The following is a 24,632-nucleotide window of genomic DNA, read 5'->3' as shown; positions in this document are numbered from 1 at the left end:
CCCCCCCCCCCCACCATTCCTGTTACCAGTTAATGCATCCACTGGAAGGTGGGGATGTGCACCCAAAGTGCTGACACCAGCATGGACTGGAGGTGAGCAAATGTGTGAACAGTGCTGCAGGCTGCGACTGTCAAGAGAAAACATGATGGAGGCTTTGGTGGTGGCCTTGGAATCGTGAGTATGGTTTGTGGATAAATGGCGGGACCAACAGCAGGAGGTGTATAGAATAACTGAAGAGTGAGAGGCAGCAGTTCACTGGGACATCATGGCCAGCACAAGGGAATTCCTTGACTTGGCTAGACTGTTCCAGATGGATCTGGAGAATGGAGGGCATGTTTAGACAGGAGCTCCTTAGATGCATGACTCCAGCCCCCATTTGTGAGTTGCTGCCACCCAGGACCACCCATGCAACATCAACTGTGCATGCCCCTCTATCCTATCTCCTCACAGAGACCCCTATCTATGATCAGCCCCCGCACAGTGACAACCTCAGTGACATCCCCTGTGCCTGTGAGTGAGGGGCACCCCTACTCTAGCAGGCCAACGAGAGCACCGCTACACTTTGGGGGGGGGAGGAGGGAGGGAGACAGAGGGGGCACTGAAAGGGAAGAAGAGCCTGTGACAGGTGATGGGTTTTTTGTTGTTAGTGCTGTTGCTTCTGTAGGAAATCAGGGCATTGTGTTCCTGCATTATTTTGGTTCTGCTTTGATTACTGACAATAAAATAAATGCCTTGGTGAAATTTAAAATTGAATTTTCGCCCACATCTGTCTGCTGTAATGGGAAGGGTTGTAGAGGCGTGTGTTGTGGGCGGGGAGGTAAGCCAAACCAAAGAAAACCAGGCTTGTTTCAGACGCATTGCACTAATGAAAGAGGGCACGCCCACTTCTGGACTGGGGGTGGGGTGTGGGGAACGGGTGTTTGCCCAGAATGTGGGTACTGAGGAGTATGGCAGTAATTGGGGGCTGGGGGAGGGTGTGTGCTGCACAGCATCCATAATATTTCCTCTGAGCACATGCAGCTTCTCCATGCTCCTCGGCCATCCCACCTAAGAGGGAGAGTTTGGCAGAGGGGGCTTTTATTATTGTGACCCAGAGAAAGACATAGCAGCCAAGCCAAGGCCGGGTGGTGGGGAACTCGCTCAGAATTTTGTTAATGTGGGGAGCGGTAATTGGGTGGGTGCCGCACAGCACACACAATATTTCCTCCAAGTGCACGCAGCTTCTCAGGGATTAGGAGTTCAGCTGGTGATTGGCAGTGGAGGAGAACAAAGCAAAATCAGGCAGGCAGGCTTGACTAACTGCTAATTGCCACAGGCATGCCCATCAGCAGCTAATGCAAGCCCCTCACCCTACAAGCCAGAAAATCCCTTCCCCCTGCCCAGTGGTGATGCGTACGGGGTGCACAGGGGTGCATGTGCACCTCCTGAGAGCGCTGGTGCACCCCCTGACAGGCCACACTCCCTGCTTAGGCAACGGGCAGGGGGGCAGATGGGAGCGCCGGTGCCCCCCCCCCCTCACTGCAAGTGCTAGCTGGGGAGCGGGAGTGCTGCATGAAGTGCCACGACCACTTCCAGGAGTGCTGTGGCAATTCAGGTAGTGCCATGGCTACTTCCTGGTTGGTGCAGTCGACTGTGGGGGGACCCCCACAGTTGGCGAAATCGGCTGTGGAGGGCTTCCCTCCTCCCTCTGCCCCCCCCCTGCAGTCGGCAAGATTGGCTGGGGGGGCATGTGCCCCCCCCCCCCCCCACTAAGGTGGCACCAGTTGCCCATGCCCCCACCCTTCTACACTTCCCCACTTACACACAGGGAACATGAAGTAAAGAATCGAACAAAGCAAATAGAAACCTTTATTGACAAACCAAATATTAACCAGAATTAAACAAACCACAGAACAGCTTTAATAAGATAACGATACATAATTACTATAACAGAGGAATTTTTTTTTACTACTGTAATGATGCATGATTGTGAAAAAATCATGCATCATTAAGCAATAATCAATTCTAACTAAAAGACCTTGGCTCAAAGGAGGATTTTTCAAGCTTGACTGAGAACCAGTGGATGGCAGAGCATGGATCCATTCTGGCCTGTCCTGCTCCCAGGCAGGAGCAGGGCCGACAATCAGCAAGTATAGATCTGTTGCAAGGAGCCCGGCCATTATTTGCAGGTCCTCCTGGGTCTGGGAATGTCTCCTGGACTTGGAGCCATTCCTGTTGTGCTGGATAGCCAGACGGATCTGTCTTGCCATCTTGCACAGCCAATGCTTGCAGTCCCTGAGGCTGTTCATGATCCTGCCTGTGCATGGATTGGTGGCAGCCTGCCTCAGTAGCCTGTGTGTCCTCGGTGGTGAAGTTGCAAGTGGAGTTGAAAATTGACAAATGTGGGAAATAGAGTGAATTAAGGATGCTCGGCACTCTAAAAGATACACTCAGTGAATCTTGCAAACAGATGAGTGGCCTGCCCAAAATGACTGAGGAATGCCTGGCCATGACTGATAGCAGACACTGAGTGGCTACAACCAAGTGCCACCTGCTTTGGCAATGCACCTCCCAGCTGTGTGTTGTCCAGTACCTCCCTGCACTGCCCACTAGCTCCCCAGGTCTTTAAAGCACTGTCCTATGCTGTCCCCCTCCCTCCTCTTACCTCACAGCCCAGCCTAATTGCAGCTGTCAGTTCAGGTGATAGGTGAATTAAAGGGTCCCCAGGGCTTCACATACTGGGTGTGGAGGTCGAGCTCTGTGGTCTGTCCTTGGTGGAAGCAGCAGGTGACATGATGGAAACCCTTCCACTATCTTCTCCACTGGAGCCTCCACAAGGTGCAGTGGCGGTTGGAGATGTCTCAGCAGGCGAGGATGCCCCAGAGGCCTCTGTCCCTCTGTGTTTGTGGCAATCCAGTACCTCTGTTACTGGCTGGAGGTATCTGTAATGGGCCACGTCATGCAGTGGGGTGACCCACCACTGCTCTGGTGACATCCCTGCAGAAAGCAGCCCGCCTCATCTTTGCATTGACATGGCACTGGACCGCCATCCTGTTGTGCCCCTGCCTGCCCATTTTACTGGCAGCATCAAGGTAGATGTGCCAGTTGGCCTGCAGGCTGCAGACAAACTGGCACATGACTTAAGGATCCCCCAGCACCCGCACTAGTCTCTTTGTTTCAGCAAAGCTCCAGTTGGACCTAGACCTGCGTGCCTTGGTCTGCTCCATTCTCCCCTGAATGTCAGATATCTCGGATCAATAAGGGGTATCGTGGGGAGCTGTGCGTTCAATTTATAAGTCTTAAGGTAACTGGGCCAAGGGAAATTCACTTCCCCTCCCACCCTGTTGTTGCTGGGCAAAGTTTGGATATCAAACATGCTGGCGCTAGGCAGGGTCAAGGGAGGGAGGGGGGCTCTGTGCCAGTGGCAACTTTGTATCTTATGGGGATACTTGTTCTGAACATCTTTTACCCCTGCTAGGTCTTTTAGCCCTGTGTATGCCATGGCACAGTAGCAGGCTACCCGGTGAGCCATGTACTGAGAGTTAGGCCCTCAGTGGGCACCCACAGGCTCCCTGTCAGGGCATGGCACAACAGCAGGCCACCTAGTGACCCATGTGTCAACACACTGCTCCCAGTGGGCCATGGTCTGAACTGCTCAGACATAGTTGGTGAGGGAATGAATGCTGGCAGAACTCACCTGCCATTCATAAAGTGAATGCTCACAGAACTCCACTTGTTGGGTTTATGTAAAACTGGTGAGTGAATTGATGGCATTGGGGGATAATTACATCGCAGCCAGCTGAAAAGGGATGTTTAGGGGTGGAGGGGAGCAGGGGTTCCTCATGGCTGTTGCTGAGCAAATTCTGGGGATTTTTTCTGGGCACGCATGAGTTATGCTCTGCGACTCGGCACACAAGAGCTGTGCTCTGTGACTGTTGCAAGTTTTGGCGCCAGTCAGCGCCAGGGCTCCCCTCCTGGCCTGCCAAGGTTGTCCTAAAACATTCATTACACACAAATACCTGCAAATTGTAGCGACACTTGGTGGACAAGGGGGCTCACTATACAAAACTTTTTAGCGACACCCAATGGATACAGGGGTCACAACACATCATTTCAGTGAATTACCATGTACATGTGACATATTAATGGCTGCACCATTCCAAGTTACGTCGTTGCAAACTAAACTATATTGGGATGGGAATTAGCTTATGATGATGCAGACTTATTTAAATCACCAAAAACTTGCGTATGTGTAAAATGTGACAACATTAAGCCACACAAAAGGGCAATTTTTGTCACATACAAGTGCCCCACAACAGTTCTTGATGGGAGCAATAAGGGACATGCCTCTTGTCTGTACTTGCATGCATCATCCTCTTGGATCAGTGCCACAGTGTTGGGCCTCAGCTGGTGGAGTGGCAGGAGTTGGGACTCCTATACCTGTGCAGGGAGGCTGTTCGATTAATATTGTGTGACAATTACCGTGCTCCAGCAGACTCCACCCTCATGTATCAGTATCCCCATGCTGAAAAATGGTGGTGGTGCACTTTTAAACTAAAGCTGTTGGAGCTGTGCTAATTAAAGCACGCCCCCCTGCCTCCCGGAGCATGTCTATGAATGCCCTTGGAGCCAGGCCCAAGAGGCACCAGCTGCCTTACTTAAGTCAGATTTGACTTAAAAATCGCATCTTCTGCATTTAACAAAAATACCGAAACAGTTTATTAGGTAAGGAAAACTGTTTGTGTTTTGTTTCTGGTGATCAATTGATGGATGAAAATAGGGTATAGATGTCTTTTTGGAATTGAATTATTATATTGGATTGAAAGGGGGAAAAAGAGAGAAATAGCAAGAGAGTGAGAGTATAAATACAATACTGTAAAACGCTCTCTTCATGCAACTTTAGGGGCCATGGAAAGGACATGTAGAAACATTTGGCTGGCAGAAAGAATGAACTTGTTGCTTTCATCTGCTTGCTGGCAGGTGAAATCCACAAATCGATGGGTATGGATAGTGAGGAGAAAAATCTTTTTAACTTGTTCCTTTTTGTTGGGTGTAATAATTTCACAAAATAGCAAGGTAGTTGAAAAGACCTTATATGGGATGTTAGGCCAGGTCAGAATTCTCTCTCCAAACAGATGCCTCCTTTCATAGTACAAAAGAAGTATTTTTAAGGTGGTATGGACCCCACTCAACAGGACACTGAAGTACATTCACTATTAAATTAATCCAGACATATTTTTAAACTTTATTTATTCTACTGCAGGAAGCCTGTCACAAATTGAGTGTGCTGTATTAGATAAAAGAGCATGGGCCCTACAGTTTTAAGTCCATATTCAAGGTCCATTCTGAACCCGTGTCCCATCAGGCCAGTGTGATGGTATGCCAGTGTTCGTAGCGAACAGCACATGAGGGAGCTAAGTGTCCAGTATCACATCTGGCTGCCTTTGCTTCCTTACCCTGATGGCTAGGTAACCCGCTCACAGCAGGGTTGGTTGAGGGCAGTTTTTGGCATCAGTGGGAGCAAAGCCTAAACTCATGTCTCTGGATCAACAGTAAAACATCTTATCCCTGTGCTCCCTTGGACATACAACACCTGACATTCAGCATAAGAAACTTCCCTGTCTTAAACCATCCGTCAAATATATAAAATTTAAAGTTATGAATGAGGCTGTAGGGGCTATTGGTTGTAGCCATGCTGGTCTAAAGGCATAGGTAGACAAAACTTTTGGGGTATAGGCGATATCTTTTATTAGACCAACTAAATAGTTGCAAAATATTTTTTTCTTTGCAAGCTGTATGCAGTCTTTTCTCTCTTCTGTCCCCCTCTACTTCCTGCCTTCCCCCCAGTTTCTGTCCTTTCCTTGTTCTTTTCCTCATTTGGCACTTTCTCTCCCCAGCCTAAATACAGTTCTTTTAAATGAGCATTTCATTGTTGTTTTGGGGCAGCATACATCCCTTTTCCTGTTCCTTTAGAAATGTTTTAGAGTTGAGGAATGCAGAGGAATCATACTAATATCCTAGTCCTTTTCTCCCTATGTCCCATGTTTTGTGATGAGGGTTTAGTGATTACATACAAGCAGGAGTCATGCGATTATGTTGACACAGTTAAGCCCAACCAGTTACATGCGTATAGTTCCCTCTGTGGATGATAATTTCCAATTATTCAGAAATGAATGTATCCATACCTACAGTGGTTTAAATTCCCATGTTTCTTTACACTTTCTTACCATGTCAGTGAGTCCTATGTCTAGTCCATATTTCTACGTCAGGCCACTAAACATGGAGATGGCTCCAAGGGTAGGCTGGATAGTATTACAATTGTCAGGTGCCCTTTGCAGCCAGGACAGACAGACATTTTATGTGCTAATGACTTCAGCAGAAGGAAATGAATTGTCTTGCTGTTGAGGGAATCTCTAGGAGTAGCTTAGTATGGGGAAGTTTACCTTCTCAGTGAAACTGTTTCTGCCTACTGATAGCATCAGTCTTTATTATCCTGATGATCTGTTAATGATGTACATATAGCCAGGTCTCAACTAGAAGGAGTGGGATTAGGTTTTCTTCTTCTCGCCTTTACAGCTAAGCTTTATGTAGTATAGTTTGCCAGCCTTATATAATCAGCCTTATCCTCATCTCAGATGGCCCATATGAGGACACTGAAGTGCATCTCCCATTACCTGTCTGAAAACAAGGCAAGTTGCCATAATTCCTTTGAAAAAAGAAAATTCAACTGTAGGGATAACTTGTTTGCCCTTGGCCAGACTGTGATTCTGTAGCAGAGCAGCACTCTTGACATTAAGCCAAGAGACCTTCCTTCCTGCCTGTTAATGAAAGAATGCATTTCCCTTCCATTTGAGTGTTTAGTATGAGCTTATTAAGAATATTTCTTTCTTTCTTCTAGACATGTGCTTTCTCTGTGGTAAGGAGTAGTTATGCAGTTTTTTTTTTACATTGGAAAGGGCTCAGAAATGATGAAAACCAAATTGATCAGTAGGAAATGAAGAATTGAGTCAAAATGGTTTCTTGCTCAAGGTAATAAGCATACATTAAGTTACCAGGGAAGAGAACTGAAACAAATGAACTCAAAGGATATTCCTGGACTTTTCTTCATGTAGAGAACAAACTGCCTGATATGATGAGAAAACAGGAAGGGGAGATTTAAAAGATCAACCCAGAACAGACAAGCCTGCTGGACCAATGCGTTTCTTTTCTGTTCCTGAAGTTTCTTACATCTCTAAAATTGCAGAACTTGACTCAGTTCTAAGGAAATTGTCACGACTAAGACACTTCAGCAAAGCCAGTTGCCTCTTAAAAATATCTTTTTGATGTTGCTGCATTTAGATTGAATTTTTGTCCTTTACAGCTTTTCTTCTGTGTTCTTTTCAGCTCCTGATGTTTTCTAGTAAAATAAAGCCATTAAGGTAGTTATTGCCATTCTAAAAATAATTGAAAAGAAAGATAACAATACACCTTAAGCTCTTTCCCCTTATTGACATTTTCTTCTTATTTTTCTATAGTGCCTTCATTCTGCCTTTAATATGTAGAAATTCAGAAAATGCTTTAGTGTAGTAACAGAGAAAGTCCTTTATGGTGAAAAAAGCCTGCTACAGGTGAGGGAGCCAGGACTGAGGATTGGAATTGATGGATAAAACCTTGGTTACTGTGGGTGGTGACATTTGCACACCGGGGGATCAGCTCTTGAATTGACCAAAAAGTTCCTGGATTTGGAATGGGACTGGGTGTGAGAGAGTGAGCCTGAGAGTTGTATTGTTGAACTAGTTGACTTTTCTGTAATAATTTGAAAGGTGTATCATATGGGACTAAAGGACAAAGGCATATGCACAAATTTATGCCAAATCAGAGGATCCCACTTGAACTTTAAATACCGTTTTGCTCACATTTGTCTGGTTTGCATTCTAGTTCTGTGTTCAAAGGAAGGGGCGTGGTTTACTTTTTAATAAGGTTTCTTTGAATGTAACTAGCTGAAAAATGCCAGTTGTACTCTTAGCTAAAGTAAGAATGTGCCAGAAGTTAATTCTTCTCTTCTGTTGTTTTCTTCCTGGTGGTAGGAAGGGTGCTTGTGGCCTTCAGAAAACTCAGTGTCACGACAGGGTGCTTCAGAGGTATGACATACTTCCTTGGTAATCTTCAGTGATCTGCTTTATTGTTTCATTTGCCCATTCTCAGAAAACTTTGGTTGGTTGGTTCACCTGCTGCTTGTCAAGTAAGTCTTTATCATTTGAACCAGTGCTGGGGACGGGAAGATCCACAGAAGTTCTGATGGGTATAACCATCTTGCAACTGGTGAGCAGCTAGGTACCTAGCGCACACCTCGGGCCTGTCGGGATCCTCCTCTGTCATCTGAGGGGCAGGACCCTGTAAGCATTCTTAGTCAGAGGAGAGAATAAGTCTCTCACTACCTGTGCAGGTGTTTTAACCATTGAGCTTGATTCTTTCATGAAGCAAGATGTTACATTTTAATCTCTCCCATGAAGAAAGACAAAAAATCAGTGTTGGCAGATTTTTCTTAAAGTTGCAATTCATTTCAAGAATGGAAAGAGAAATAACCTTACTGAATGTTTTCTTTACATGAACAAACAGGGGCTGTCCCTCTTCTTTTCCCCATGCAATTTTTTTAAATTCAACTAAGAGTTGGAGGAACACTTTAGGAAAGTCTCTTCATTTTTTAAGCTATTCAGAAATGGCTGCTGCTAGATTTTCACCCCACTTCCAACTCAGACCAGCTCTGCTTTGCTAGTATGTGTGTGCGCGTGCATGCACCACTTTTTGTTGGTTTAGTCTGTGTCAGCTAGGCTGTCAACTCCATTTTCTTTATGTTGGTTCTTAACACGTAATTAATACCCATAAAGCTTTGTTGTGTGATGTTTGAAAGTCGATTCACCTCTCCTTCTTTCCGTTTCAGATCATGTATGCTCCAAGATCCAGGGACAGGTTTCCCGCCCCATCATTTATGCAGCGGGACCGATTCAGTCGCTTCCAGCCAACCTACCCTTACATGCAGCATGAGATTGACCTTCCTCCGACCATCTCCCTCTCTGATGGGGAAGAACCACCACCATACCAAGGGCCATGCACGCTGCAGCTCCGGGACCCAGAACAGCAGATGGAACTCAACCGAGAGTCTGTCAGGGCACCACCCAACCGAACCATTTTTGACAGTGACTTGATAGACATTTCAATGTACAATGGGGGCCCATGCCCACCAAGCAGCAATTCGGGCATAAGTGCAACCAATTACAGCAGTAATGGAAGGATGGAAGAACCACCCCCAACCTACAGTGAGGTCATGGGTCATTACCCAGGCTCGTCTTTTTTCCATCACCAGCACAGCAATGCACCTCCTTCATCGCAGAGGGGGAGCAGACTTCAGTTTCAGCAGAACAATTCAGAGAGCACAATAGTCCCTATTAAAGGCAAAGACAGGAAACCAGGAAACCTTGTCTAAGTTCCTTTCCCAGGTGCATTTGAACTGAAGACAAACGAATCAAACAGGGCCATGGTGGAAAGTCCCCAGGCTCCTGTGCACAATGTTGTTAGTTTCACGTGGTACAACTTAGTAAAACCAAACGTGCAAACCAGTTCTTTGTTTCTGATTCCTTTCAGGGGAATTGCATGCAAAGTGAATCGAGATAACACAAACTTCCATTCAGTTTGGCCGCGAGCAGTGTTTCGGGGGAAAAATATATTATTATTTTTTTTAAATAAACTATTTGAATTATTTAATTCTAAAAGGAAACTTAGCACAGATATGAGGCTTGTACAGCCTGTTTTATATTAACTGAATGGCGGAAAGAAGATGACAAGAAGAAAGTTTTACTAGATAAATGGGGGAAGAATCAGCCAGTTTGCATTTTTCTCCCAGGGTGTGGAATTTTTTTTTATATGAATCAAAATTCCTGTTTTGTGTGCCAAGGTATACAGTTGAGAAATTAGATGAATGCAAGGAGTTAATTTGTGTTGTGATAAATGTGTTTTTAAAAAGTTGCACTATCTTAATGTTAAAAAATATATATATATGAGGGAACTGTTTTACGTGAAGTTCTTCTATATGTTGTCTTTTCACCTGTGGAATAATGATTAGGCCCCGGGAGTGATCTGGAGGAGTTTGCCCCGTTATTTGTCACAGAAAGGGGTTTGTTGGATTTGGCCTAATGTCTGTTGACTTCTAGAAATCATGAAATACAGTGACACTTTACATGGTGTTATCTTTGCAATAATTTGCATTAAAATAACAGTGCATCAATGAAGTGTCTTGGAGACTTTTGGATGGAAGAAAGCAAATACGAAATTCCAGCATTTCACATAATTTAGATTGTTTTAGCTATTATGCAGCTAGGCTATTTGTTTCATTTTTCAAGACAAAAATTCCCAGACACACTAATTTATATGAATTATAACAAAATGCTGCCATTTTTTCTCCTTCTCACAATGCAGTATTCATCAGTGCTTCAGGTTTTAGAGATGCTGTCTTCACTGTAGCCCAAACTATATTTAGTCACCTATCCTGACGTTATGCAATAAATTGTTTAAAAATGCAAGGTGTTTTTTCTTCTCCTGTAAGGCTGTTAAATTACATGACTCTGTTGTGCTTTAGATGGTCTGGTTGTGTTTTAGTGATTTAATTCTGTACTGGAGATCCCAGTGGAGCTCAGTAACCACATCGCCTCCTATGCAGTTTCTGCAACACATTTGATACGTTTGATAAAGCTAGGGATGTTGACTATGGTTTCTGCAGCATTAGAGTCATTGGAAGTGACTTGGGAGCACCAGTTTATCTCACTGCAGGCATGTAGCATATTGCTGTGGGCCCAATCCTGCAAATTCTCAGTCATGCATGTACTTCTACTGAAGCTTGGGGTAAACATTATCCACATATGTAAGTGTATGTGGGATCAGGCCTGTTTTTTTTGTAATGCTGGTTTTAAAGTTGTTGGAAGATTGTCTGTTGAATGTTGTTTTGGGGATTACTTCCCTGGTCAGTTTCTGTGTTGAAGCTAATGCAAGAATTGGAAGGCAATTGGTGAATGGTGATAGTGACTTCAAGAGCACACAAAAAAGCACAACATGCACTTAAAATGCATTTCGGAAGTGGACTTCAAAAGAAAATAAGAATCTTTAGAGTCTTAGTTTTAATATTCCTAATATATATGTATAATAGAGTTTTCACTTTAAGATCTCACTTTTTTCTATAGTCTTAAGCCTAGTGCTTTGTTAACAGCAGCAGCTAATGAGTGCATCAAATGCACTGTGGAAAAGTACTGTACTGTAGCACCTGTTCCAGTTGTTGGAAGTTGGATTTCTGCATGACTTCGGCACATTAGAGGGTTAGATTTGAAACTGATTGCTGAAGTGAATCTTTGATCTATGCAGAGTTTTAATGCCAAAACAGTGTGTGTGTTTGCGTGTATATGTTTCTTTTATGGATCTCTGTATAGGTCTTATTCTAGCTTAAAGAACATTAGAGTATAATGAATAGATGGACCCATTTATAACTGATCAGAACCTCCTTGTTTCTTGATCCAAATTGCCCCTAGTAATGCAAAGTGAATGCCCATTTCATTTCTGTAGATGTATGTGAAACAAGAGGCTGGAGACTCATGACTAGATTCAGCAGTTTCCTTTACTAATATCCACAGAACAGATGTAAAAGGGAAGACTGGGCAGCTGTCTGCCAGCTATATCTCATGCCTTACACAATTTCTGGGAGTAAAAGTGTTTGAAATGAGAATTTTACAGACAGCCTGCAGGTTTTGGCTGGTGGTATTAATTCACAACTTAAAAATAAAAAGTTTCTTGTTGAATTCCAGGGGAGCATAAAACCAAGCTACTAGTCAGATCTGCCCATAGAGATACTTTGCTCTTGCTCGAATAAAGATTGTTGAGGCCCTTAGGGCAGAGAACAAGTGGACCTCAATTGTCATTCTGTCCAGGCTCACCTGGGCCAAGAAGAGAGCAGGTTCCCAGGCCTTGGCATTGGAGCAGTTTGAACACAAGCTTTCCTGTTGTTTTGCAGGTCCCTTGAAAGGCTGTGTCCATTGATTTCAAAGCCATCGCTTGAAATGCCATATATGTATAACTATTGACATTAATGTTAAGCTTCCTGAGTTGTCTGTTCTGTTTCCTTGAACTAGGGCTACAAACGTTTCAAAGGAAACAAGCATTTCATCAGCTCTGCAGAAAGGATTTTTAGGTTTCATTCTGAGTGTAACTTCATGGACACTAGTCATCTATGAATCTCTTCTGTGAATTCCCTCAGTAGCACAGTGTTACCAAGGAGTCCTCTCCTGTTTTTGTGATTTCTTTTCTTTCTGTTCTTGAAGAAGAGAGAGCACAACAGTATGAGTGGAACTGAAATCTGAAATAGAAGACCAGAAAAAATATTAAGCAGTCACCGTCAATCTGTTCGGCTTCAAAAACGGAGGCAAATTCCTAGCTGCGCTTCTGGAGGATTCCCCTTTAAAAAGACTTTGGGTTCTTGAGGTCATTAGGCTTCCAACCCACCTTTTTAACTATTAGGTTTATGTATGTTCTGCAGCTTCTTATATTAATTAAATCTGCAAATACATGGTATGTTTTATATGCATATGATCACCTCTTGTGTAAACTGCAGAATCACTTGAAAAATCAGTTGAGCAGGTCCCTGTCCTCTTTCCAATAATCTGTCTTTCCTGATATTTATCCAAAACTTCACAATTTTGAGCAACTTGCAGTGACTATCACCTTATAAAAATAAACCTGGCCCAAAAAAGAAGGGTTCCCTTTTCTTCTCCCCACCACAGATCTGGAATTTCTGTTCTGCCCCAAATTAGCTTTGTGAGAGGTCCAGGGTGGACAAGATTCAGATGTGGATCAGCATGGATATCTCATTGCAGAAAGTATTGTCTGCTGATCTTTTAGGGCTAGGAAAGGGAATTTTATGTCATAGGGAAGAAGAAATTCCTAACTTCCCTGTGGGTTATGTAGCATTTACTCCTAGCCTTGGCATTCTAGGAAAGTGCTCGTAGCCTATTTTTAGAGGTTTGTTCGGGTTCTTCCTAATCTTGTACGGCTGGCTCTCATCTCTGAGGCACCTGACTTAAGGTACGAGTGAGAGAGATAGGAAGAGTTGTCCTAACATAACCATCATTCTTAAGCCAGCCCTTCTGTAACGTGTCTGGCTTATACAGGTTGCGTTATGCTGTGGTGTGGTACAAAGGTTTTATTAGCGGTTTGGGATGATTTCCACAAGCTCCGCTCTTTGTTGCTGGTGAGTAAAGTCAAACTCACGCCGATACCATTTTACCGCACCACTGTTGTTTGTTGTGCATGTGAGAACATGCATATCCATCCCATGTCTGTGGTCTTAATAAAGATTGAACTTCTCTTATCTCTGTTTCTGCAGTAATGGCATTCAGGAACCATGGATTAAATTATTTTTATGTTGTGTTGCCCTCCCCTCAATTCTGCCTACCCATCCATCGTGGCCGGGGGCCCTTCTGATATTCCAAATCTCTGAATCTTAGTGTCTGATGAGAAGGAGCCTGCTGCTAAGCTTTTTCCAATGAATGTGCATCTAGTAAAAGTAGGAATTGAAATAGCCCAGTTCAGTAAGACTAGGGAAAAAGCTTTATCCTGCGAAGAACTCGGAGTGCAGGCTTTCTGGTATTCTGCTATACAAAGCATTCATTTCTGGCCCTGGCAGTAGTGAGACTTCAAATCTTAAAACTGTCACCTTCATTTGTAAAGGGATGTTTGATGGTTTAAAAAATGATTGATTATTAACATTTTTCTGACTGAGACCTGCACACTCATGGTAACTAAGGCAACCTTGCTTTACAGGCGAAGGAGTACAGAAGAATAGTGCCAATAAAAATATATTCACTCTAAAATTCTTCTTAAAAACCTTTTCTCTCAAGAGTGAGATATAAGCAAGCCTTCTGCCTGTGTGTTCTTAAGTATTTCTTAGGATCTGGACATCTGCCATTGTCCTAAAAACTCTCATTGCTTCACTGCCCTTGAGTCATGACCAACCCAGTACTGTGCATTTGTGCACAGGCTGTGGACAGATGTATACATACCCCCAAAGCAATTTAGATCAGTTTTCTCTACCGCTGTATACAACAGGATCAGGAATGGGATCATAAGCAGGTGTCCCAGAGTAGCTCACATAGTAGACAGCTCTTACTGTGCCTTCCTGCCAGGTACTGGCTGAGCAGGTGCCCTTAGCAAATGGCTATCCCAGAATGATATAGATGGATGAACTTCCACCAGGAATGTTTTATCCTGGATTCCTTTATGAGTAATTCTCTACCAGATTGAGCGAAGCAACTCTGGTTTAGGGGTTTGTGCTGTCTGTCTGCTAATTGTTTTTCACTGGTATAATGCAAATCAGGCTGATGTAAACGTTTCCTTTGTCCGTGCCCATGTACACTCACATGCGTGCTGTCTGTCTGGTTATCCACATATTAGTGTTACTCTGTAATCCTTTTCCAGGGATGCAGTTAGGGTTTATTTAGTGGCATAAATGTAGTTTACAATGTCCCTTTAATCCTACAATAAACTCGGTTAAATCGTGTTGGTGAACACTGCTCTATCACAGGGCGGTGGCACTGACCAGTCAAATAGGGGAAGCGTGAGAAGCACTTCTTTTTCTTTTTTGTTGTCCTCTTCCCCACTTCCCCCCTCATAGGGCATCGTATCCTGCTCTAACCAGGTGCAGAGCTTCAGCTGGTGCGGGCACCACTTCCATCCAACAGCTCTCCTCTTTAGGGTGGGGTTGAAACAGTCTGCATGCTCGTGGGCCTCCCCTATTAGGATCCCCTTTGTACCGATAGGCAGCAATTAAAGCTGTCACAGAAGCATGTTCTCTCAGCATGTCATACTGGTGGTCCTTGGGATGGAGTTGGCTCGGGTGTCAGTGCTGTCCAACTGGGCTGCACGTGACGGGTGAGGGTTCAATTCATGGCTCTCACGCAGCTGCTGCTTTTGCCCATCATGGCAGCTGGGGTTTCCAAGCTCCCTCTCCACCTTCCACCTCCTGCCCCTGGGGCTAGCGGGGGGTGGTGTGATGCAGCTTGCTATGGTGGGGGAGGCCATGGCCTGGGGTGTCTGTGGCACAGCATGGTGCCAACAGGGGCCTGTGGCTCTCTCTGATGCAGCCCTTGCTGGTGCGGCCTTCAGGGCTTGTGGCCTCCGGCTGCTTGGAAGTTGGACAGCCCTGCTTGAGGTGACTTCTAGTTTTGTTTCACCTAAGGGCAGCTAAAAAGACTCTTGCTAAGCATGTCTGGCCTTTCCTTTTGCTGTATTGCCTGCTTGCTGTGTTGCATACATGCCCCTAAACTAACTCAAGGTGTCTCACTTTTGTTTCCAACCCTCATAGAGAGGCATTGCTACAAAATAGCTTGAAGTCTTATAGCAACGTTTCTCATGTAAAAAGCCTTTGTGGGGGCTTGTCTCACTTGGCTCAAACAAATTTCCTTTTCAAATGTGTACCTCTTGTACTGGAGTACCCAGTTCAAAATATCAGCCCAGGCCCAACTGTGAATTTTACCTCAGTTCTGTTCCTTACCTAACAGCGTAGCTACTTTGCTGAGGGATGTGATTTTTTTCTTCTCACCCATATTGTTAGCGAAATTCTAATGTGGACACACTTCCACTGGCAAAAATGTCATCTTACCTGAACAGCTTACTGTGTTCAGGGAATTGGTACGAGCTACTTAGTAGACTTTCTCCATGAGGGGCGATTGCCTGTGTGCATTTGTATTGGCAGTCTTTTCAAAGTGTGACCAATGCCTCAGTAGAGATGAAGTGCTTTATCCAAATAGTAAATATCAATGCAAAATTTTGGAGCCTGTTGGTGCTTTGTTAAATCAGCCACAAATATTTTGTTTTGAATGTGTATTTAATGGCTACCAAAGCCACGTTTGTCATTGGTCTCTTCGCATTTCTCCTGCTTTCCCAGCAAGGCAGGAGAGGTTGAACTCGGCTTGTGCTGGAGACATCTAAACTCCCTTCTGCTTTGTCATACTCCACATTGTTTTTAGTATGAGTACAGGGAAAGCTAACCATGCTCATGTCGCTGATGCTGAATGAGTTTGCATTGTAAAAAAAAAAAAAAGAGAGAGAAACAAAGGGAAAAAATAACCCATAACAAAACCCTCCTTGTATACAATTTCCTGTCCAGGATGACTGTTTATTTCTTTGCTGCTTTTAATGGTTTGGTATGTGAGCTTTCTGGAACAATGTTGGTATGTGTTAGGATCTTGTGGGTGACAGCACTGTCTTTTTTCCCGCATCTCCTGACTCCACGGTTTGTGCTTGTCTGTCTGCTGTGGCAGGAGTGTTAATAAGGATATACATAGTTATACTTTTGAGGAGGTTTGCATGTTTTCTCATTTGCAAGAAACTAAGGTGCCTCATGTTCAGGTCTGAGCAGATAGGAATCCCCTTGCACTTACAGGACTCATCCAAAGCCTGGAGAAGGCGGTGGGAAGATCCCACTGAATTCAGTGGGCTTTGGATCAGGCCATATGCTCCCACCTTTGTCGTGCCTGACTTAAAATGGTGCTTTTTCAGTTGTCTGTCTCTTTTGTTTTTTCTTTGTAAGGTGCTGTGTATAACTTGAATATATTATGCACATATCCTACCCAATGGGTAGAACAGACAAACAAACAAACAAGACTTTGTTAATACTGTAAGATAATGTATAGATGATATCAATTTTAACACAAAAATGGCATAGAATTTGTGAATGCCGACTTACATGCTTGGTCCTCTTTTGTAAGAAAATTTGCAAATGAATGCATACAAATAACAAAAAAGTCTATGTAATTTATTTTCCTATTAAAATATCAATATATCACAAGGGAAAGGAGAAGTTTGAACAAATGGCTTTTGACTAGCCTGTGTATAGCCCATGGTTTTTTGATGCATCTTTGCTGTGAAGATCATGCTTTTTTTTTTTCTGTGTCACTTTAAGGAAAAAAACAAAACAAAACAAACTAACCTCTGCAGCTTTAACCTTGCCATTAGATGCTTCTTTTCTGTGTTCTTGTCTCACTGTTGCTGAGTTGGACCAGTATTAGCTATTTTGTTTCCAGTAGGTATTTTATTTATTACTACCCTCGATAATAGCTGTACTTAACTTGAGGTGGGCCCCTAGCACCCCCTTTGCCCCTTGCAATCCTTCCATCCACACCCTGTGACTTTGCGAGAAGCCCACATAAATAGGGACCTGGAGCCAAGCCATCCCTGCAAAGCTGATGCTAGGCCAACTAGGAGTTGTGCAAAACCAACCGGCCCTTGTCTTATGCCTGTAACCCTCCTTTTCTGTAGCATTACGAAGGTTTTGTCTGCACTTTGGGATTCAGCGATCTGTGCTCCTGCAGGTGTGCAAGGTCCAAATGTAGCCAAGAGCAGCTGTCATCTGCTCCAACCTTACCCTTGTTTGAAACAAGGGCATGCTGAGGGGGTGAAATACCACTTCCCTTGTCCACATTTTGAGTGTGTAGTACTGCTGCTATGCTGATTGCTGAATCAGGGTTGATACCAAGTATAGACAAGGCCTAAAGCTGCCCAAATCCAGTAGGAAGTGGTATAAATTTTTTGCCAACGTAGTGGCATCGGTTCGGGGTGTGGTTCTTGTCAGTGACATTTCTATACTGACAAAAGCCTTCGCGTAGATGCAATTTCATCTGCATAAATAGTGGTTTTGCTACTACGCCTTGTTTTGTTCGGGGAAATGCTGTAAGTGGTATCCGTGAAAGTACTCTTTTGCCACTATTAACTGCATCTTCGCTGGGAGGGTTTACCAGAATACTAGCAAACCCTTTCTGCGGTGCACTAGGTCTAAGGTTTCGATTTTTGTTTTGAGGGGGGCGCATAATAGCTTTTTTATTTTAAAATCTGAGAAGAACAAGAGTAGTCTCCCACCGCTTGGCAGACATGGTGTGCATGGCAAAGTCTGTTGACAGTTGGGTGCTCCAGTGTCTCCACCCCTTTGGTTGTCTGTACCATGCTCACGAATGCTTTTGGCATGGCTTGTTAGATAAAGTGAATACCTCAGGAAAACAAACACAAAGTTCTAGTTTAGAGAATTGCAGATACTGTACTTATTTTTCTAAACTCTTTGTTTAAAAACAATCCCAGGAAGGTAGACGATAGAAGAAGCTTAGCTTAACTGTTGAAGACAGAAGAATCCACTCTAATGGATGGATGCCACCTAAACTTTCGTAGACACTCTTTGTCACTTTGTAGCTTTTTTATACTCATCTGACTTCAACCACAGACGTAACGTAGCAACGTGTTGGGATGCATTTTGAGATGGCATTTTTTTGTTTGGTTTTCAGATATCTAGCTCTGCTAAAGCTCAGGAGGCCTTATACAAAGCTCAGTGAAGTCAATGGCAAGACTTCCATTGACTTCAGCTGACTTTGGGTAAAGCTCATAGCACTCAAGTATATTTTTGGAGTAGTTCTGTAATGGGCTAACATGACTTCTCTATTGACCTGAAACTTCAGCTATATGTTTGTCTGTAAATATCTTTTTAAGAAGCCCTGTAAGGAGTCCTGTACCTGAATGCTGATTATGTTCTTTTCTGTTTTTCTTCCCCTTCTGTTTTGCTTTAAAGAAAGGTGTAGGTTTAGCGGCCTTCACAACCTTGCAGATAGCTCTCTCCATCCATCTACACTGCACTGTGCTATCCCAGAAAGCATGTCACACCCCTCAATATGAATACTTTACAATTGTGACTTGTTCCCTTGTCAGTCAGGGCACAGAGTAAATATTTTGCGAGTATATCTTGCTGGCCATTTCCATATTTCTAGTTGCACTGCAGTATAATTTCTGTCTGAATAAAACCCAGCCTAAGAATGCCACTTACACAGTGAATACGGATAGGGGGAAGTCTAGAGTATGGTTTACAATAACAAAACTTGCATACCGAGTGGACCAAATGAGATGTTGTCTCCTTTTAAAGTCACTAATCTGCTTTGAAGCTGCAGTGAAAAGATTAGAACATCTATTTAAAGTGTATTTGTAGCTCTGTGTTCACACGTTTCCATTTACTGCAAAGCACAGCAGGCATTCATATTTTAAAAAAAAGAAGCTATAATTGGAATTTGTGAGAGTCCAAGGTATCTTACTGCTGGACAAGAAAATTATAATAATAATAATAAAAGCAGTGTAATAGCCTTTAACAAAATCATTTCTTCACTTGCAGTACAAAGACCATGTAAGCAGTGCTACAGAATTTTTCTCTGTATAGCTAACACTGTCTAGCACCGCTCTATTCAGAGCATGTCAGGATGGTGAGTACATCAGTCAAGCTGATTATTATACCTAGAATTTGCCACCAGACTATAGTGTGCTTTCAGAATGCTTGATCACCTTCTGTTGTTTATTGCTAGCTGTTATTTTACAGCGTCAGATGCTTTATTGCTGTCTGCTTTTGTTTTTAGTTTTGGGTTTTTTTTGTGGGGGTGGGAACGTGTGTGCGTTTCCAACTTTGTGGCTTTCAGGATCACATTTTCAACATGTCTGTACTTTTGTCCGTTTTGTTTCAAGTTATTCCAAAATATGTACAGCACTATCCACGGTATTTAATCCTTCATTTAAATTTTATTGTTGTAAAAACAGTCTATTAAAAAAGTTGTTTTACAGCTGTATTGGAACTTCTTAATAGCTGTTCATGTGAAGCTATGACAAACCTGGCTTGCTTTAAGACTTTTATTTTTATTTTCCTTTAACACAATTGATTTGTTGCTTATTTTTCAATGTAACTCCCAGTTATATACAGGAAAAAAAAAAGATTTCAACTGTTGTGTATCTGCCTCTTTTAATTGAGCAAATGGTGATGTCCTAGTTTTTAGACCTAAGGTCTGTTATTGCAATACTTTTAAAGAAAGATGTTGCTCTAAGTGCTGTTGTTAGTTTTAAATACAGATTTTATGCTTGTTCTTAATATGCTGTGGTCAAACTACAGCCCAAAATTATTAAAAATCATGGAATACACTTGTCTCCAGCTTAATTTATTTTCTTCTCAAATGGCAAAAGCTTCAAAGTGAAAAGGGACCGATTAAAAAATAACCAGTAAGGCTGCCTTTGATCAACCAACATGGATCCATCTTTTCCCCTTCATTGTCTTGTTAATGGCTACTGTAATAAACAAATAGGTTTCATTCCTGACTATTAGGAAATCTTAAAGAGCAGAATGAGTTGTGCCTTTAAAGATGAATAGGTGAGGTACTGAAAGGAAATTTATGATGAGGATAGGTAATCTCCTAATTTCAACTCTCCAAAAACTCTTTAGGTGAGGACCTCATATGAAGGTTTAGGTGTTGTTTGGAGCATGACACTGGAATCAATAATATAGTAAAAGACTACCTTTCCTAAACCCTTAAACTGATATTCAAAAGCTAAGTTATGGTATACGGTTCACAAAGTCTGAAAAAATACTGCCGCCTTGTGTCCATTGGCTAAAGTTAGATCAATCTTGCACAACATGGGAATGTGGAGGAAGAAGAACTACATAACTCAGAAAAGATCCAACAAGATGATCCAGTAAAATTCATCCATCAGTGGTAATGTGAGGCAAATCTTAGCAAGACAGACCAAAACGTGTCCATTAGCAGTATTTCTAAGGTGCCTAACAATTATAAAGAATCCCCCCAGATCTATGTTCCTTCCTGTGTACCTGGTATCAGGGTAGGCATCTTACATGGCAATCTTTAATTTCACATCATTATTGGGGATGTAACAAATTTGCTTTTTACATTTTGATTTGAACTTGCTGGAGTCTGATCTCTCCACTGCTGAATTGCGGTGCTTCAAAGGCTCCTCAGAGAGTGCTAACTTCAATTTGGATTTCTCTTTCTCCGTTCCTGGGGAGAACAGGTTGGTCTCTGAGGTGCCACTTGATTTTGGATTTTGAATACTGTTCTGAATCAAAGCAGCGAGTGGGTTGATACATTTGCCACCTTGTGTTGTCATGCTTTTCAAGTAGCTTGATTATGTAAATCTTGAGACTATGCTTATTCTAAAGCAAAAAGCCAATTAGCACCAGTTCTTGTTCCCTCAGGGCTTTGCCTACCAGCATTTTGATTCCATTCTGACAGCTTCAATTCAAGGATGCATCTGATGAAAATAAGATACTGCCTCATTTTTTCAAAGTGCTCCAAATCTGGAAGCTTTAGCTCCTCCTGTGCCAACTGAAGCCAGTTCTCCCAGGAAACTGCATTTTTGGAGGCTGCTTTCATCTTTCTCTGAATCTGGTTTTAACTGTGATTATATTTGTTTGATAATATGCCATTCTGTTTGATTGTGTTTTAATATCTTTGCCAGTGATTGCTACCCAGAACCAACTATATACGGGATATCTCAGCTCAGCAGGGGTTTTGCCTGTTGAAAGATTAATACAGTATCTGCTGTAGTCTTGTAAAACCTCCAGGTCTTGCCTTAAGGCTCCCAATTGTATTGATCCTCATTATAAACACCACATTTTTTACATTCCAAATCCTTTTCTTCCAAAGTTCAGTTTATAATGAGCCTTCCTTACTTAGACAAAAATTAATTAGGTTGCTCTCATTATCACTGTTTTGATCTGTTGTGCCTTAAATGAGTTCTAATTAAAATGCACATTTTAAAACCCTTACTGGAGAATCCTTTTGTAATACTAAGCTTATTTGTACTTTTTCAGATGTCCCTGTTTTGTTGTGTTCATCTTGTGCTATTTTAAAGACCTTGAGCCCTTGTTGGTATCAACTTCTGCATGATGTCATTTCATTAGATTAAATTAACCCTTAAACACTATTTATTTTCTAGACTGGTGGCCAAATGACAGTATGTCCATTTTAAGTACACAGACTACATGAACTGTACCCATGGATGCCTAGGTTTTTTTTTTTCCTGTTTACAAGGTTGCTGATGGAATAGGTGTATTACTTAGGGATGTGAGAAGATCACAATCCCTTAGTCAGCAAAACCTCTGCTTTGTATGCAACTATGTCAAGAGAAGAGGGTTTCTGTTGGTTTGGCTTTGGTCATCCAGAAAACCCCTTCTGCCATTGTGTGCTGCATCTCTCCTCAGGGCCGTAGCTCTGCTGCCACCCTGCAATGTCGCCCGGCTGAAGATCAACAAGACCATAGCCAAAGGGAGGCACTTGCTATGCATAAAATGGGGCAGCTTGATGCCTCTTTTAAAAAGGGAGGATGGTGGAAGAGAAATGTGGGTTGTGAATGGTACAGGTTTTCATGCTTGGCACCTGATGGACATAATCTCTCCTTGCTTCCTTTTAACAAAAATGGCCACTGGTTCTGCTGCTGCCCTGTACTGCACTGTTTTCTCTCTTGTGCGGTGCATTCCAATGGGATTAAGCAAAGCAGCCAGTGGGGAGCCATTTCCTGAGTGAGAAAAAAAATCATATTTTTCTCAGTGAAGGCCAAGTTTCCATCCTGAAGCTGCAGAAGCTTTCTGGGATGCCAGCTCCAGATCACTCCATACTAATTTAATGTCAACAGACACCACTGTGACTGACAGTGCAGGGGGTGGAATATTTTGGTTTAATCTAGCTCTGAGTATGCTAGACATGGACTCAGACAGCTTGACCTACATTTAACCATACACAGCAGGAAGATCTTGGGGAAAAAGAAACCTAGTTTTCTTTTCAGAGTGATAAGGATGTCACCCAAGCTTGTTTCACATATAGGGATCCATTCACGTGTCCATGTGTGATTATATCACTGTGTTTCCGAACTACCTGATTCAGGTGTGTCCCATTTGCTTTACTTGGTGGTCAAAGCATCAGTCATGTAAGTCTTGACACCCTTTAAAAGGTGACTAGTTGGATGTTCGAGGAGAACATGGGCTGGATCAGCAGCAAAGTGTGTTCATGGGGTAGAGGATGCCTACCCTGTGACAATGGGCTGCATTGTAAGGGCTGCTCCCCTACAGCCCTCAAGGAACATGGATGGGTGTGACTTTCTGTGCTTCCCTCCCTCCCTCCCCTACAAACAAAGTTGTGACAGGATAACCTTAAGGCCTTGTGTACTCATTACAGAGTGCATCTGGTTACTTTGGTCCATGTATTCTACAAGTCAAGGCTGGGGCTGTTACGCTACTCCTTAAAAATACTTGTTTTTAATAGTCAATGATGCAAATTAGATGACGTGCAGCAGCTGAAGTTTTGGAGAATGATGCACTGGTACATATTAAGAATCATATAGATGAGTGATGACTACATAGGGCACTGAAAGAGCCAAAAAAAAAAATCATGTTCCAAGTTCTATTCTATTCAGTCTGCACTCCGTGTACAAATAAGAAAATATGCATGCTATCTATAGCCATATGTTAAGGGACAGAAACATCTTAGTTCTAATGCAAAATTATGCGCTGGCAGAGAGCTGTTATTAGGAATATTAAAATCCGCCATCTGACAGTCATGCAGAAGACACAAGGTGCCCATTGGTGGTAGAACTTTGCGTGCGAGTGAACAGTGCATCCATCATTTACTGTGTACGCATCATCAATTTTACTTATTTATGTACAGACTGCATGGGCAGCAGGCACATAGGCTGTACATTCATGCAAATTGCATAAATGCAGCATCTTAGGCAACTGTAGCCAAATCCAACAGCACAAATCCAATTTCACTGTTAGACAGGTAAGCGGTATTTCTGCATAAACAATGTCAGGCTGTTTGCATTGATTTTTTTTTTTTTTTGTTTTTAGCTCCTCCCCCATCTTCACCCCCTCCAATGAGAGAAGGAAATAGAAGCTTTCCCACTTTTTGACACTGGTAGCCTAGTGGTTAGGACACTTCACCTAGGATCTTGGAAACCCAGCTTTTGTGCTCATACTGTACCCAAAGGGGGTTTCAATCTGTGTCTTCTACTTCTAGCCAAGGGCTAGGCATTACTCAGATCACTTCTCTGTTATAGCTGGATCACTTCTCTGCCAAAAAGGGGAGCTAAGAGAAGCCAGCTGAATAAGGTACTTCCTACGAGAAGTGTATTTATTTGGGTACAGTTTTGGCCTATCTTAATTTGCACGTATTCACTAAACTAGTGCACCTCAAACAGCAAACCATCCTACTCCTGCCTAACTGGGACTTAGCTTTTCTCCTTACAACGCTGCTTAAAGATTTCTCCTTAAGAATTAAAACAGTAACAGCAAGGCAATAGTATTTACTCTTGTTAATGTTTTAAGAAAAATGCACACCTGTTGGAGGCAGGCCCTAAATCAAGAGGGGTAGGAAGTACTGGGCTTGCCTATAGGACAGTGGTCAAGGCACTTATAATGGAGTCTGGTGTCTCACAGGCTGAGAAAGATTTAACTTGATTCTCTCATGTTCTGAGCCAGTGCTCAAACATTTAAAGTTGCTACCTAAGTAGTGAACACTCATAACAGCTGCCAGCTCTTAAAAGAAAGCTGTATTCACCCTTGCATTTCATATGGACTCTGTCCAAGTGTGTTAGTCCTGCTCTGAAAACTCCTGACTTAGGACTTTTCAAAGGACTCTTATCAGCCATAAAATGACTAGGATCTCTGCCTAAATGGGACATGAAAGTTGAATAGTAAGTGATTAAGGCTTCCTAAGGTCCAAAGGTGAAGTATCTATGGAGTTCAGACCTCTGGGATTCAGCAGCAGCAACCGCCAAAC

The 24,632-nt window shown here is 42.9% G+C and overlaps 1 protein-coding gene across 4 annotated transcripts in view; it reads left to right on the top strand.

The window, feature by feature from the left end:
- Nucleotides 1–19,984, top strand: part of LDLRAD4 (low density lipoprotein receptor class A domain containing 4) — a 599,211-nt gene extending 579,227 nt beyond the window's left edge. For 3 of the 4 annotated variants that reach the window (XM_019524900.1, XM_019524923.1, XM_019524907.1), the window contains 2 exons: nt 8,046–8,099; nt 8,900–19,984. In XM_019524900.1, coding sequence (XP_019380445.1) covers nt 8,046–8,099; nt 8,900–9,442 — 597 coding nt within the window. In that variant the 3' untranslated portion in view covers nt 9,443–19,984. The remainder of the gene's footprint in view (nt 1–8,045; nt 8,100–8,899) is intronic. The other variant, XM_019524913.1, reaches the window with a different exon arrangement.
- The last annotated feature ends 4,648 nt before the right edge of the window (nt 19,985–24,632 follow it).

Source organism: Gavialis gangeticus, unplaced genomic scaffold (assembly GCF_001723915.1).
Source record: "Gavialis gangeticus isolate Ggan-Ray unplaced genomic scaffold, GavGan_comp1, whole genome shotgun sequence".
Lineage (NCBI taxonomy): Eukaryota > Metazoa > Chordata > Crocodylia > Gavialidae > Gavialis > Gavialis gangeticus.
This window is presented reverse-complemented; position numbering and strand designations above follow the sequence as displayed.